This window comes from Elgaria multicarinata, chromosome 9, assembly GCF_023053635.1.
Source record: "Elgaria multicarinata webbii isolate HBS135686 ecotype San Diego chromosome 9, rElgMul1.1.pri, whole genome shotgun sequence".
Taxonomy (NCBI): Eukaryota; Metazoa; Chordata; class Lepidosauria; order Squamata; family Anguidae; genus Elgaria; species Elgaria multicarinata.
Genome location: NC_086179.1, coordinates 69,712,393 through 69,729,542, shown reverse-complemented (window position 1 = coordinate 69,729,542; position 17,150 = coordinate 69,712,393). Strand labels below are relative to the sequence as shown.

At 41.1% G+C, this 17,150-nt stretch overlaps 1 protein-coding gene across 1 annotated transcript in view; it reads left to right on the top strand.

Moving 5' to 3' along the window:
- IQUB (IQ motif and ubiquitin domain containing) overlaps positions 1-16,009 on the top strand; it is a 33,116-nt gene extending 17,107 nt beyond the window's left edge. The window contains exons 8-12 of the mRNA XM_063134875.1: positions 4,606-4,776; positions 7,386-7,562; positions 9,448-9,696; positions 14,536-14,721; positions 15,785-16,009. Coding sequence (XP_062990945.1) covers positions 4,606-4,776; positions 7,386-7,562; positions 9,448-9,696; positions 14,536-14,721; positions 15,785-15,952 — 951 coding nt within the window. The 3' untranslated portion in view covers positions 15,953-16,009. The remainder of the gene's footprint in view (positions 1-4,605; positions 4,777-7,385; positions 7,563-9,447; positions 9,697-14,535; positions 14,722-15,784) is intronic.
- Positions 16,010-17,150: the final 1,141 nt, after the last annotated feature.

Sequence of the window (17,150 nt, the reverse complement as noted above, 5' to 3'; positions counted from 1 at the left end):
TCAGAGGAGGGTGACAAAGATGGTGAGGGGCCTGGACCAGGGGACCAAGTCCAATGAGGATAAGTTGAAGTTAGGTATGATAGCCTGAAGAAGAGATAATTAAGAGCGCATGATAGCCATCCTCAAATACCTGAAGAACTGTCACATAGAGCAATTTTGTTTTCTGTTGCTTCAGAGGGAAGGACTTACAAGAAAAATATTTAGAATAAATATTGGGAAAAAAATCCTGGCAGTATGAGCTGCTCAACTGTAGAAGAGACTGCCTTAGAAGGCGGTGGACTCTCCTTTGTTAGAGGTTTTTAAGTGGAGGCTGGTTGGTCACCTCTTGGGAGTGCCATAGTAGTGGATTTCCTCCATCAGCAGTGGGTTTGATTAAATGACCTTTGAGGTCCCTTCCAATTGTGTGGCTCTAGTACATGGGGTCAATCTTCAGTTAAGACCTTCGTCTGCACTGTCAGATCTCCTAAACAGAATTTTCAGTTGTTGGGGAAAATGGTAATTTTTTAATAAAAAAATGTCTTGCTAGTAATACCAAATGCTTATTAAATATGTTTGTCATGTTTAGAAGTTTTGCTGTTTTCTTCCTAAATTGTCTTTATTTATTCTTTGTAGTTTTTCATTGCATCCCTCCTATCTCTCCCAATGTGTATTGTATCCCACCCACCCACCCCCATCCCAGTACTCTGTTCTACTTTCATGTGCTGGCAACTGAATGCAGTTTACAATAGACCTGCTCTCTGAAGCAATTTAGATAACAGGATTATTGTAATTTCCATTTTTAGCCAGCAAACTAAAAGGCAGAACAGAGCTGGCAAAAGAAATTGGGGGATTCAAAATGTCTTGTCTAAGTTTTGAGTGTATAAAAGAGCTCCAAAACCAGAATCTGGTTATGGATAAAAGCCATTCTTGCTGAAGGAATATGAACTTCTTTGATAAATGTATTAGTAAATTATTGTAGCCTTGTAATAACCTGTGAAAATGTGACATACAAGTGAAATATATAAATTGAAAGAGCATGTTATATACTTTAGCAATGGAACATTGAGGGCCTTCTTTAAACATCTTTTTTTTTTTACTCTATACAATGAAAATGGCTACATCACTACGTTTTAACATAATTATAACAATATAAAATTAACAGTAGCTTGTATCCAAAGAATCATGGGCAGAGTCCAACTTGCATATTAGGGTTTCCCAGCCACCCCTTTCCCTTTCAGCCCCTTACTCATGTTGAAAAACTGTTTCTGGGAGTTGGGGAACCTATGCTGTGCTGCGCATGGAGCTGCAGGCAGAAATTGGAGACCTCCACATGGTGAACAGAAGGACCTTCCGGCCACCAAAGAGGGCTTCTCCACATAACCGTTTCTTCCCAGGACTGTTCCACTGTTTCTGCTCCCTCTTTCTGTCACGGGCCCTTCGCGCTAGCTGGTTTTATCCTGGAACTTTCCATTTCTTTTCTTTACATGGAGAGGTAGCACCTCTCCTGAGCAGCGGCATTGTTGCAAGTCAAACCTTTATAGGAATGTTTGACTCTCACATTTACCTCTGTGGTTCATGCCCATTTCCCTCCCCATAGCTGTTTATTGGTCACCTTGTCGTGATTGACACAGCCTTCCAGTATGGGCGACCTGCAGCCCAGCCTCACTATAAAAAACTCCCCAGGTGCACGGGAAATCTCATGCTCCCAGAGGTAAAGCAAGTGGAAGGAAAGTGGCAAATTCTGAGGGAGAAGAGGGTAAAATGCCTCCCTGCAACAATGGGAGGCAGATCTGATCTCCCGCCCCACTAAGAGCACCCCTTTCATTGCGGCTTACTCCCAAGCAAGTGTGCCAAAGGTTACAGATTTGCAGTGCGATCTTATCTCTACTCAGAAGTAAGTCACATTGTGTTTCTTGAGGACTGCGAGAAAACAACACAATCCTGCCAAATACCCACATCAAGGGTTTCTTGGTGGCACCATAAAAAGCCACAATCCTGGCGGGCAGGCAGAGCAGCACCGGCAGGAGAAATAACGGCCTGCACATTCGCAGTCGTCCGTGTTCAGCTGTCTTGCTGACCTGCCAACCTACCATGGAGAAGCCCTCGTTCAGCAATGGATGACCTGCTGACCTGCCAATGCAACTGCAAATGTCGGTGGCAGAAGTGCCCAGAATGGGGAGGCGGATACACTGCCTCAGTCACAGCCTCCTCAGCATAACCGCACCCCTTAGTCCTGCTCACATGAAGCGACATGGAAACAATACATGGGCTGGCAATGCTGGTCCAATGGCATGAGCAAGAAAAATACTGCATTTTCTCCAGTTTAAAATAACACGAGTTAAGCAATGGGAAATAGCAAGAAAGAAATGGATGGTGTCATGTAAAGTACCCAGAAAATTCCATGCCTGAGGAATGTTGATTGGACCACAAAACCATCATGTACAGACACCCAGCGTCTCTTTGCATCTAAGCCTATGCTGTTTTAACAGTATATACTGAAATGACACTTCCTTGGTTGAATAAATTAAAATTGATTGTGCAGGCATAAAAAAACCCATCTGTGAGCACTGCCTTCAAAAGACAACCACCATCCTGACTGCCATCCTACAGGCTTATAGTGTAAGCCTTATAGTACTTTATGTAAGATTTGTTTTATCCTGCGTGCATGGGGAGACAAATTAATAAACCTTTATTAAAGCAACAATCCTCCGTTTCCGATTTTCTCAGAGTTTGCTAGCTCTAATTGAAAGATTTAGAACTTCATTATTTAGACAAACCTGTTTCCTGTCAGATTTTTTAATCAGTTTTGGCTTCAACCCATCAGTTCCAATTATCAGCACCTCGTTTAATTATAGAACTAAACCCGCTAAGAATCTGTCAAATTCTCTTTTATGAGCTCCTATTTTCTTTTATTTATCTTTTTTTTTTTGTGCTTACATAATTTGAAAAATGGATGATTCTTAGCATTCTACAGATTCGTGCTTCCAAGAGGAAACTGTGGCTGTGCATTTTGAGTTTGTATGGACACGAGCAACACTGGGAATAGTGCTTCGTGGGTGTGGAATAGCAAATGGCATAGTCGGCTCTGTCCTTTTTCTAAAAAAAGCAATTGGCATGGACAGTCATGCCAGGGAGGGGTGGAGAGTGGAGGGTTGGGATTGGGAGTGTGAGATTGAGGACAGAGCCCTTGAGCTAATCTGCAGTGGCTGGAATTTATTGAGCAGGCTCAGGCTGGGAAAGGAGAGAGCGAATATTGCCACAAGTCAGGATTGGAAATCTCCTGATATCCACCCACCCTTGCTCACTTGTTTATTCTAGCCTTTGTCTTTTCTGGAAAGTAAAGTCTAGCCTTGGGCTGGGGGTTTAGTCACACAGACAAGGAGCTTTTTAAAAAATAGGACTGCTGCTGTGTATAATTCAAATGGTTGAGGAACAGATTACTTTGTTCCTACTACTTTCTGTGGCTCCTTTTGCTGCCAATTCTCTCTGAGCGTATAATACGCCATCCCATGTATCTCTCAAACACTCCAGAGGGTCCACAGTATATATACCAGGACTTAGTCAGCCATTCTTTCATTATATTGCAAGTATTTTGTGTGTGTTCGACCATGCATCATCTTGTGTGAAAAAGAATGATCAAAACTGGGTCACAGGCCTGAATGTCTATCAGGTTCCAGGTGATCAGGTTCCGGGGGGAGTTGGCTGTCAGTCCAGGTGAGCTGGTCTGTGTTCCAAGATAGTTGGGGAAAAGTGCCAAGGCAGTAACCAACTAACAGAAGCCTGTCCTCACACGCAAGCCAAATTGCTCAAACTGAGGAGCAAGCTCTACATCTAAGCTTTATAGGTCTAAATCAGGAGTGGGCAACTTCATGGGGGGAAATTTTCCTCCCCTGCCCTCTCCAGGGACACACTTCTACTGCCGTCCCACTGTCAGCAAAAACCTGGCAGTTTGCTGTCTGTTGTATATCCAAAGCCAGGCAAAGCAGGAAGAAGATGGAAACTTTACAGCCTCCCAATCCTCTGTTTAAAATATTTTCAGCTGGTTGGGCCTCTCAGGACATCTAGCTTGCTTACCAGGGAGCAGGAATGGTGATGGAGAGGTTCCTGTATCAACTGAATCTAGGCCTCTCCTCCTCCCTCCCCTCCCCTCTTCTTCTCCAACCTCTCTTCCGAGGTCAAAGTTGTAAACTGATCAAATAAGCTTTCTATGGCAACTAGGCAGGGGAACATGGAAAATCCATGATCGGATGTTCTCCTCTGTGGTCATAGCTCTGTCTACAGCCATGGAGGAGGAGGAGATCTGCACCATCCTTTGGATTGGTCCAGAAGCCATAATTCTAAAGATGAAAACATTCTGGCAGCAACTTGTAACTTATCCAACAACTCATAATACGTGGAGTGAACAGTCCTTTGTTTGCATTCACTGTCCTCTGATTTGATGTTGATTAGGAGACCGTGCAATTCTACAGTGAACCCACTGAATTCGACAGTTAAATGTAAAGGATTTATAGAAAATGTAACGTTTAGAAGAAATCAATGAATTTCCATGGGTAACTTTTGAGCGTTGTGCTTTTTTCATCTGTTCATCCATTCATTGTAACTCAGTGATATAAAATGTCTCTGAAGTGTGCAGCGCCCAAAAAATGGAAAGCATTTGATGGCAAAACCACAGAGATGGATACACAGTTCACACTGCGTGCCAGGGAACTGCTTGAAATCTACCGCAGCATTAGTATGAAAGACCTTCCCCAAGATGAACGGCTCGATGTGCTGCTAACACTGAAGCATACAGTGAAGGTATGTTCCTCTCAAGCTTTTAAGGAAACCCTACTGAGTATATCAACAGAGTATATCAGGTAGTACTGAGTATTTGAGAGGGTACTGTGCATTCATGTGCCAACGTGAGTGTTGTGCAAGATATATTGATTGCTTACTGAGTTAAGAAATTAAGGCTGCAGTCTTATGCACACTGCCTTTGAGCAAGGCCAACTGAACATAATGGTACTTCCTTTTATAAGATTGTGCTGCACAACTGTATTCTTAATTTCTTAACTTAGTAAGCAACTGGAAAGTAGGTTCCTTTGATTTCAGTATATCTCAGTGCTAAACTAGATGATACGCCATTCAATTAGCAATTGTGTGAGTGGCTTTTTAAAAGTAAATTGCAGGTGCAGGGAGAGCCACATCGGATCAGGACCCTGGTGTGGATAGTAAGGGGCTTTAACCCATTATTCCCCATTGTAGCCCATATTTGGATTGGGCTCCCTGCATCTCCTATTTTTGTTGGTGGGGGGTTGCCATTCACTGCAGTAAATTAACGCTTTCTACATGTAAAAATACCATAAAATCCATCTGTTAAAAGACAGTAAACAGGAGATGGATAAATAATTAACATTTCAGAAAACCCATGGTTTCTGACGTCATGTCACTGACATCTGTGACAAACCCCTGTATTCTGATGTAGCTCAACAGTGCCCTGTAGAGTATCTGTTAAGTTGGCACCCTACTGTGACACCTCAATACGATCACCTAACCATTTTGTTCTACAATACGCAATCAAAAACTTATGCTCTTTTAAAAACAGGCTAACTGGTTCAAACCCACTGGCCCTTTTGAGATGTAAGTTTAGGGCCATTAGGACGGTGGGGGTCATGCTACTAAGTAATTTTCTGATTGCTGGCTAGACCACTGACATCAGAAATTGAGTCTATTGCATGTTTGGACAAAACAACAACCTCTGCTAAAGGGCTGGATTTTACAGAGCTCAGATTCCCACTTGCTCACTCCTGGGGAGCCTTCCGTATAACATGTAATCGAAGGCCGAGATGCTTCCTCTCAGGCCATCCTCTCTGCAAAGAACTTTTCTAGCACCCAAGATGTTCTAGCACCCAAGATTCTACTCAAGTAGACAACATGTAACTAGATAGGTTAGATTGACTTTACTGATTTTATTTGGAATTCTCTGTGAGTGATAGTTGCTTTTCCTTGTTTTCCCCTTCCTCTCAAATAAACTCCTTTTTTATATTGGGACATTTGGCTCGGTTGTTTTAAAAAGGGAATTTTCACTAAACTCTTCCCCATGTAAAAGACTGCACGGTTAGAAAGCTACTATTTTTCTTTTAGGATTCTCACAAGGTTTTTGTCAAGTTCTGTGTTTCTTGGCTTCAGAAAGAAAATCCAGAGCACCTTTATCTTTAATTTTTTGTAGGGCTTGGCTGAAGGGAAGGAACCTTGGCAATTTGATTGATTGATTTGTACCCCGCCTTTCTACCAAAACTGGCATTCAAGTCAGCTTGCAGGCACAAATAAAATGGATTAAAACTATAAAATGATGCATTAAAATATAACAATTAGAGAATAAAGGTTAAATTAAATTAAATAAAAAAACAAAACAAAAAACAGCACTGAACCCAGCAGGATATGACACTTTGAAAACGCTTTGAAAACTGTATGTGGTGTGTGTCCTGGGCTTCAACAGTTGTCACTACTGTTATAACACGTTTTAAAGCAGTAGTGTATATCCTGCCCCACTTACAGGCCAAAATCTTTCTTAAATAAAGCAGCCTCTCCACTGAGCAAGGGTGATATATGATTATATACCTTTTCTAAAGTACATTATAAAGTAAATTTCAAAAGAGGGCGGATCCACACGTCGTTCTGAAATCGCGTGCATGCGCCCCAACTACGGCCCCAAAACGATAGTGTGTACCATAGCTGAAGAGACGGAGGCGGTGGCGGCTGGGGAATCCGGGCGCGTCTGCCGCTGCCGCCGGCCTCCTGCTGCCTGGGTAAGAGCGACCCAGGTCGGAGAGCTCAGCTTCCGCCTCCGCCGAGCTCTCCGACCCGGGTTGCTCTTACCCAGGCAGCAGGAGGCCGGCGGCAGCAGCGGCGGCAAGGACGCGCCTGGATTCCCCAGCCGCCGCCGCCTCCGTCTCTTCAGCTATGGTAGAAGGAGGGGAGGGGGGGAGGCGGGGAGGCGGAGGCGGCTGGGGAATCCAGGCGCGTCCTTGCCGCCGCTGCTGCCACTGCTGCCGCCGGCCTCCTGCTGCCGGGGTAAGAGCGACCCGGGTCGGAGAGCTCGGCGGAGGCAGAAGCCGAGCTCTCCGACCCGGATCGCTCTTACCCAGGCAGCAGGAGGCCGGCGGCAGCAGCAAGGATGCACCTGGATTCCCCAGCTGCCTCCGCCTCCGTCTCTTCAGCTATGGTACACACTATCGTTTTGGGGCCGTAGTTGGGGCGCATGCAGGCGATTTCAGAACGACGTGTGGAAGGGCCCAGAGCTAAAATTTAAGATGTCTTGGGGCATGTGTATTATAATTGACTGGCAATTAGTGTAAGAAATCATGTGAGCCATCAGTGTAAGAAATGTGCATGTGTTTTGCTAAATGTTTTGCTTGCTTTTGCAGGAACATGCGTGTAAACTCACATATGAAATAGTAGAATTAATTGATAGAGAAGCAGACCTCATGATGAGGGCAGTGAAGGAATGTAACTTACAAGGACTCAGACAAAGAATATGCACATTATTTCTTCAGTATATTAAAACACCTCTTTTTAATCCAGAGGTTGCTAGACTTCTCAAGGTATTTTTCTTTCTATTACATTTATTACTTCTTCATGATAATGTAATTTTTAGCTAAGCTAAACTCCTTACTCTAACCAGTCCAGAGAGGCTACCCAGAGGCAGTTGAATTGGTAGATAACAGAGGAATGGATATTTTTCCTTTTTCAGTTATTATTGAAATGATATACCTGGCGCTCCAGGGATATAAATATGGAAAGAATAAGAGAGTCAATGAGGTATTGGTTCAGTTCAGACAACACAGTGTCAATGCAGTGTGAAAACTCCACTCAGTGGTTGAGTTTTTGGGGGGTACTCCCCAGACAACACGTTCTAACTCCACCATTGTGTGACTGTGGGCTACTGTGGAGTTGAATAAAATCCTTCTCAACTTTTGCTTTACAGTTTCTATGCTCTCTTTCCTCCCCTGGTCCTCCCGATGGTATCCTGTTGCTGCAAAAAAAACCCAATCCCGGTGGCTCTCCTAGAGCGGCACTTGTTCCTTTCACCGCTCTTGCTAGGGAACTCTGTAGCCAGTGAGAAAAGTCAACTCAACACAATGAAAAACTCCACGGAGTCTGCCACACAACACGCAACACAACAGTTGTGCAGGAACTCTTCTTTGCACGTTGTTGATATTCTGTGTGGAGTTTTCCCGCCAGACAACACATTTCTCAAAGGTGGTATAAAACTCCACTGTGAGTTCTAAAACCACTGTTGAGAAACGTGTTGTCTGAACTTAGCCACTGAGAAGGCTATACAATGGCTTGTATCCAGTGGTAGTTTAACTTAAGTCCCATTAATTTCATTGAGTCTACTCTAAGAAGGACTAACGTTGGATACAACCTATTGTATATGAAGAAGCTAAATGAAAGCCAGTTATCTGTTATTACTGGTGGACAAAGGGTGCTAAGTGGCAGTTAGTAAGTAGGAAGGGGAAATGTTGGCTAACATGGAAAACAATAAAATGAATTGATAACATAGTGACTAACAGAGCAATCCTCAGAATTAAGTCACATTGAGTTCAGTGGGGCTTTGTGTGTGTATAAGATTACAGCTAAGCATGTGAGCTCAAGTTTCACCCAGAGAATGCATTAAACTATGCTGAAAATAAATAAGATGCTCTTTAAACTATTCCATGTTTCCGTACCTTCCATCTTCTCAATAACACAACCATATTGATAATTTCATTCTTTTCAACGCATTTTTATATAATTTAACTGAATATTCTGCCCTTTTGAACTAATCCTCACATAGCAATCTTCAAAAATATGTTCATAATCACTAGGTTTACTGTATAGAGTGAGGAAACAGATTGCATTTGACAGACTGTATGCTGTGCTACGGCAGAATTGTTTTGTAGCTATATATTTCTTCAATTAGCAAAGGTCACTGTGCATACAGTTATCACCAGCTACTTTGGAACAAATTGAGTGAGGCTTTAATTGAGACTGGGTTTAAGGTTGACACTGAGATAATTGTTATTGTACGCCAGTACAACCTGGTTGTTTCAGTCACATTAGACATTTTAATATAGTTTGGCCTTGCTGCTGCTTATAAAGATTGAACTATGGTTAATACAAACATTGTTTTAAGGCATTGAAGTGTTACAAATTTATGTTTAAATGTGTGACTGTCAGTGGCATGGTTGCTCCATTCACCGTGGTTCGAATACCTGTGTGAGCTGTTATGTGCACATGTATCTCCTGAATCAGTGCACTTTCCGCTGATTTCCGTGGAGGGAACAGATCTACTCATGCAATTGAATGTGCATCCAAATCAGCTCCCTCCATTAAAAAGAATGGGAAAGCCATTGCTGGTGGGAAAATTTAGGACACATCTCTGGACCAGAGTAATAATATGGAAAAAAATCTTATGAGACCTCACTGTATCTTTTTTCCTTGCAGGTTCCACCTGATCCAATGAGGCTTTATCACAACATCTACTTTTGCCTTGGCTGCAAAAGGTACCTGCCTTCTACTGATTTTGCCACATCTGCTAGTTCGCACACTGTCGGCCGGTGTCGCATGTGCTGCAAGCTGAATAACGAGGCTCGTAAGAGGGAAGCTTTTTTGAAATACAAACGTATGCTCCGAAATCTCCGAGAATCGGAAGTGAATTACAACGATGGTGCTAAGATTGCTTTCATAGTACAGGTATGCAGAGATCAGGGAATACTGATATTCAAGGTGGTTTTGGAAAGTACAAAAGAGGATGGGAATTTATATTGTACCAACTTTATTAATGATAGCATATGAAAGCTTTTAAATTACGGAAGACTTGCATTTTGTTACTTCTTTATATATACTTGGCTTTTCAATATCGTTTCCTAACTTGCAAAAACTAAGATATACTTCAGTTTGCAGCTCCATTTCTGATTACATCTGTAATTACTGTTTAGTAAAATAAAGGCATTTAAATTTTTAAACTCCTGAACTATACTGAACAATACAATTTTATGTGCTCTTAAGTTATCCTTAATACATTTCATATTCTTAAAATAGTAAGCAAGTTTAGGTTTGATGAGTATTGCAATTTCCCCAGAAATGTTTAAGTACTTTTCCTCCAGACACAAATATTGCCCCGCCTCCACATTTGTCATGGCTCAAATTTCCACAAATGTGGCTTGAGGCTTGGATGTGGTAGCAAGACTTTTATATGGAAGCAAAGGTAAAGTTATATATGAAGTAGTAGCAGCACCTTTGGTGTCAACTGTGTACAAAAGGCTTAGGAAATGCAAATGCCTCACCAGCTGGGCTCTCTTTACTCTGGCCAACTATACTTGGCCCGAGATGGATGGATGGACATTGGTGGGTCTCCTATTCAAATCAGTGGCAAAGGAAAGCAGACGGGAGTTAGAGAAAAGAATGAAGTAATTCCAAATAAGTAATGAAACAAATATAATTCTAAACAAGGAATAATAAATAAAACAGGTTTTTTAACTAAATGAAAATAAATGGAATAATGAAATGATTTTGCCCCTTGCATATGCCTATTCAATTGCACTTTATAAGCCTGAAGAGTTCAGTCTTATTTCATTATCACACATAGTGGGGGGCATCCAACTATGTCATTCCATTAGTGCAAATGACATTGTGCTAGCGGAAACTAAGTTCTGAACTATACATAAGAGAATAATCCAAGTAAGGTTACTTTTGTGCAGTTGCACAAGTGGTGGTGAATTAGGCTTGCACAATCCGTTGTGAAACCTGTTGTGCATAACTCTTCTGCAACCCCATTGTGCAAATAGTTGCACGTTCTGCTTGTCCAAACGATTGTGTAACTGCGTGAACAACTGGTTGCCCAAGTGTAATGGGCAACCACCTGTATGACAGAAAGATTTAGTGGAGCTATGCTAGCACTATTTAGTTTGCAGAATGACACCATTAGATGCTGCCCGGTGTGTCATTCTGTATACATAGAATTAGCCACTTTTATGTTTATTAGATTTCTACTTCACTCTCTCTTATTAAATAATATATCCTTGAAAATAATAGAATCTCAGGTTTATTTCTCTAATTGGAATCAGTACCTGAGAGATTTCTAGCTTCTTATTCTTAACTCTCATTTTGAGCTTCATAAACTTCATAAACTTAAAAGTTTGCATTAATTGAAACAAGCCTCTCAACCCTTCTCACGTGGTCTGTTCATTGATTTTGACTGCATTCTCTGAAACATTATTTTTTCTCCAAATTTCCAATGTTTCCATTTCATGCCTCAAAAGGGGTGGGGGGAGACAGGGAAAAGGGGTGGGTCCAATTTCCCCACTGAAGCCACATTTTTAGGAGCAGACACAGCATTCAACCCTCCAGAAGAGAGTTATTCATGGTAGAGAAAATCCATTTTCTTTGCTGCTCTACATCCCTTCCCTTCATTGCATATAACCTCCTACCCCGGATCTTATATGAAATTTTCACAATCTTTCTGCAGTCTTTTTGCTTCTCAGCTACAACTACTTAGCTGTAGGAGTTGATAAATCAGTCCATTCCATTTTCTATAGTGTTCATATTTTCAGCACAAGTTTATTCCATCCCATTTCCTCATCAGTTTACAATAGTTTTTTTTTTAAATGGTTGCATAAAAATTTGTACAGATTTTGTCTGCATTTTCCCACAGTATACACATTTTCCCAGGAATTTTCCCTAATATATCCCCATTTGTATGCAATTTCCCCTAATATACCCAGTTTTTTGTGCAGTGTGTATGCAGTACATTTTAATACTCCTTCCTTGTACCCCAAAAATCATCCTGCAAGAAGAGAGAGAATGACAGAGAGAGAAGTTCTATAGCAGCTTGCTCCCCATTGTGCTAGTTGTCTAGGTGCAGAAAGCTTTTCATATAGGGGAGTATTAAATATATGGTATCCCATCTGCAGCCTTTCAGTGATATAGTCGAATCTGCCTGCTCAGGATTTCGTATCCTCATTCTGTTGCATGGGCAGACCAGGCCTCAGTCATTGGTTTTTCTTCTGCATGTGCCTGGCAAAAGAGCTTTGGTTATTGGACAGTATAGAAATATTATGACAGACAGATAGATGGATGAAATATTGCCATTGAACAGGCTATTATTTTAGTTAGGCGAAGTTCCAACGGAGTTATTATTAAACCATAATTTACAAAGGCCAAGCAACTTAGGAAGAATGTAATAAACTTTAAAAGGTTGATAACACCACGCATTCTAGCTTTATTTTTAGTCGATCAAATATGTCTCTTAATTTGTTTGAATGGAGTTTCAGTTTGTTCATACCGAGTTGTCATTCTGTTTAGCTGGAAGAAGGTTTTTGTTTTTTTTTAATTGGCACTGATTTGTTAAAAATAGGCTGTTAATCAAAACTTTATGAAGAATTCTGTTTCTGATCTGTGCTGCGGGTATATTTGATAGAGTTTCATCTTATTGACTCATATATGCTGCTGGTGGTAGGAAATTTGTATGATGATTAGTCAGGTCAGTCAGATCAATAATTGGTCATGGATATTTGCTCCCATAGTCCACAACAGTTATAGTCTTGCTTCACAAACCATCATGGGTTCTTGTGTGAAATATCCAACATCCAATACCAAAATAGCACTTCAGAGGGGCAGTCACTCGTTCGCCAACTAGTAACCACCGCAGCGAAAAGGGGGAGCATAAATCTCCCTTAAAATGACTTGCGGGAGACTTGGGGAAGTGTGGAATGGAAGCAAGGCAGCCCCAAGTGTCAGTTCAACTCTTAAAACCTTGAGGATCACCTTGCTAAGAGCGGGGGTACCTAGTTCCTTTCCCCCAACCTGTCAAGTGTAAAAGCCTGCAAAACTAACCTATATGCTGCCATCTCTTGTCAATTACCTTGTATGTTTCGTATTGCAGTTGGTTTCCTTTGACACCTGAAATGTACAAGGCAATACGCAAGGGAACCCCATATATTTTTGACAGCTGCAAGTGTCAAATGCAAAAAAAAAAAAAAAAAGTCTTAAAAAAAACCACTAAGGTTTTTATGCAAATTCTCAGATGTATTTATTCCGATGCCACTTGCACAAAGGTCAGGACACACATGCTCCAAAAAACCTGGGGAACAAAAATGGGGTAATGATTGGAGCAAGGAGGGGGAGGACGGGACAGGTTCTGACCAAATATCCCCTGGGGTAAGTGCTGGAGCTGGCTGGAGGACCAAGGGGAGAAGGATGGGAAGAACAACCCATGGTAAACCTGATTGTTGAGCTCAGCATGGGTTGTGTTTGGCAGGATGGATTTTCATGTCATGTAAAGTCACCCATTAAGTCCACAGCTAGAACAGCTATCATGCTTGTCATACATATACATTGTGGCCTCAGGTAGTCTTCATGGTTATAGTTAGGTTCTAATTGAACACTGTAGTTAACATTGGGCAGAAATTTCTCCTCCAGGTCAGTTTGTTGAATGATGATACTAAAGGCTTTTGCCCTCTCTTTGGCTCATGTGCTCAAGTGATCTGCGTGTATTTTTTCCTATCAGTACTTTATTTTACTATACTTTGATACTCCTGCGTTTAGAGGGGCAGATGGGGTTGGTTGCAATTGCCAAATTCCAAACATTTCCGTGTTTCCCACACCGTTCTCTGACAATTTACATTAGGTTTTCTGGTTGTTGTTTTGGTTTGTTAAGCTGCATGTGTTAAAATGATTGTGTTACTGGCTTTGGTGGACATTTCCTGATTGGCCTTGAAGTTAAATGAGTTTCCAACCTTTTATGGAAGAATATCTGCTGTACCCTAATCTTCAGTATCTAAGCCACAGCAATGATTCTGATGCACGATTGTTCCATTCTAATTATAAAACGAGCAACCTTTCTCAAATTCCCACTGGAGAATTCAGGCTTTTGCCCATCTCTCCTTATGTTTGGAAAACAGAGAGTACCTTGGTTTTAAAGTGCTGCAACTTTGGATTTAATTATTTACAATCTATATTTGAAGATTTGACTATGTGGATCATTAATACTTTTTAAACAGCATGGATTTGGTATGGGGCTAGCAGCAATAAAATGTTCTAAGAGTGAGCTGATAATCAAACAAGCTGCTAAGAGAGGATGCAGAATTTCCATCTGCAGAAAGATCCTAAAATAAACTTTTAAAAACTTGCATTTTAGTCATGTGTGTCTTTGGAATAATTAAAGGGATTGTGTGTTATCACTTCAGAGAGAAGGATTAGGCTCTTCAGTAGCATTTCAAACTGTAATAAAAAGTTCAGAGCCTGTGCATGGTATATACCCTATTTCTTCGATTCTAAGACACACTTTTTTCCCCATATAACCATCTCTAAAAATGGGGTGCGTCTTAGAATCGCGGGTGTGTCTTAGGGTATTTTTCCTGTTGGTGGTACTGAAATTAGTGTGCGTCTTACAATCAATGGCGTCTTACAATCGAAGAAATACAGTAGTAATATTCATTTGGAGTACAAACTAAATGTTATTTGTATGTAGGGTTGTTATTGTTTTTTAAAAAATTGTTTAATTCTTTGTCTTCAACTTACTTCCAATTGCAGCAGCAAGACCTGCACTATATGGTTGAAAATTTCTGGGGTACTCAGTCAGCTCTTAGTGCCTGGGATGATCTCTATGATCTGGTCATGGTCAGGTGGAATAAGTATCAAGAATGGTCTCCCTGGAACACTATTCTCCTTAGAAATGATGAAGCTGATTCTCACCTCAAGCTGAAAAATCTTGAAAAGGTATAGATTATGTGATTAATTTTTTTTCTGTATTAAGTAAATTTTGCCCCACATGACAGCTCTACTGCCTGTTGAAATGGAAGGCACACTTCCCTACACATCATTAAACGTAAGTATTGCTTATTGTTTGGCCTTCCATTTCTCCTCATGAGATTTTGGCTGTGTTGTTTATTGTTTATTGCTAACCTTTGTATAACGTCACATATCAGGGGTGGAACGGGACTGCATTCTTCTTTCTAAGAAGTTGCTTTTCAAAGGTTGTGTGTGAAGCTATTGTTTACTTAAAAACCTGTCCCCCAATTCAAAGTCCAATTGGAAATAGAATGTGCATACCTGGAGCTCCATTCTGAGTGAGGCCATTATTTACTTAAAGCCTGTCCCCGAATTCAAAGTCCAATGGGAAACAGAGTGTGCGCACATGGAGTTGCCAACAAGCATAAGTTTCTCTATTTTTTCCATGGTATAGGTGTAATCTTTCAGGTAATCTTGAAAAAAGATTCACTATTAAAATGAAAAGAAAAGCAGACACTATTTTAAAAACAGCAGCAACAACAAAAACCATACAATGCTTTGTATGCAGAAGGTCCCAGGTTCAATCTCTGGCATCGCCATAGAGATAGGAAAGACTCCTGTATGAAACCCTGGAGAGCCACTGCCAGTCAGTGTCAGCAATACTGATCTACATGGACCAATGGTCTGACTCAATGTAAGGCAGCTTCCTGTGATTCTAAATATGTTCCATCATGTCTGTTGGGGGCGTATGACCTAGTAAGTGCTTTTCAGATTGCAGCCTGAATTAATTACTTGCCAATATCTTGTAACTACTGGTATATCTGCAGGAGCTCATGGTGACTGATCATGCAATTCTAATTCAGTAAATGAACATACAGGATTATCTTGTATAAAAACACAAGGAGATTATTGTTTTACCTTCAGCTTTAGAAAAAGTTATGAGTCATTGAAGTTCAAGGTTTGAAAGTCTGCAATACAGACATGTGATCAACAGAGACTGAATTAAGTTTTTAATTGCATTTAATAACTTTGGCTCTTTTCCCCCTTTCAGGCTTATGAGATGGTGTTCATTCATAGGATAAAGCACAAGCATATCCTTGCAAGGAATTATTTCTCCCAGTTTCCAGAGCTAGCCGCAGCTCTACATAGAGATGACAAGCAGACCAACACAGATGATCTTTTAATAACAAAATCTTTAACACCCGGTCCATCAAAGTAACACTTTCAGGATATACAAAGGTGTTCACATATCTATTGCTTGAAGAATCGGTCTGATCTCAAGATAAAGAAATATTAATGTTGTCTTTCTGAATTATCTGTATCTACTTAATCGTTCATTGCCAAAGATGCAACTGTCTTAAGCTAACAAACTGATTTCAAGTAGTTATCGTTGACCTGTATTTATCCTTTTGAAAATTAAACTGATCTGCTGTGTAATTTCTATTTGTTAAATCCTTGTGTTAAAATGAGATTTGCTTTGTTATTCAAAGGAAAAAGATTATTTTATTATTACATTTATATCTCGCCTTTTTTCCTCCTACAAACCCAAGGCGGTGTACATAGAATCATAGAATAGTAGAGTTGGAAGGGGCCTATAAGGCCATCGAGTCCAACCCCCTGCTCAATGCAGGAATCCTGCTCCTCTCCATGTTACCCTCACAACAACCCTGTGAGGTAGGTTGAGGTGAGAGTATGTGACTGGCCCAAAGTCAGCCAGTGGGTTTCTATAGCCTAGTCGGGATTAGAACTTGGATCTCCCAACTCCCAGTCCAACAACTTACCCACTACACCACAGATGCATCGTCCTATGTAGCAACCTCTTCTTTTTAAATTAGGATTTGCATGTATCAGGGATTCAAGCCAAAGTGTACTCTAGTTTGTACAAGAGTAGCACTTACTAGAGTGTGATCATTGTGGCTAAGAGAACTTCTTAAAACTACTGGCGCGGGGGGGGGGGAGAATCAAAGGTAAAATTATTCATCCTTCTCCTCTTTGCTATAATCACACTGATCTCCACTATGAGCTCCATAACACCTACTTTTTTATATGGCTTTCATCCGCATTTCCCTCCTCCGTTTCCTTAGCGAGCTGAGCGCTGGGCACTTTCACACCTGTGCGTTGTTGCAGTATTTCAGCTCATGTATCTTTTCACCAGGAGCACTACTATGCCAGTGAAATCTCTACTCTGCCCCCTACGTTCTCCTTTCCCCTGCAATAGATAGACAGATAGATAGATAGTACGGCAGCCTGAAACTGTGCAATTATGGTAAAACAACACACTATACTTTCCCCTAAGATCGTATTAAACAAACTCTGGGGAGAGAAGCAAGGGAGGCTCTTTGTAGGAAGCAGGAGGGAGTGCTTGGGCTGAGACTGTTGCTGCCACTTGGCTTGGGAAAGGTTTACAGGGGAGGAGG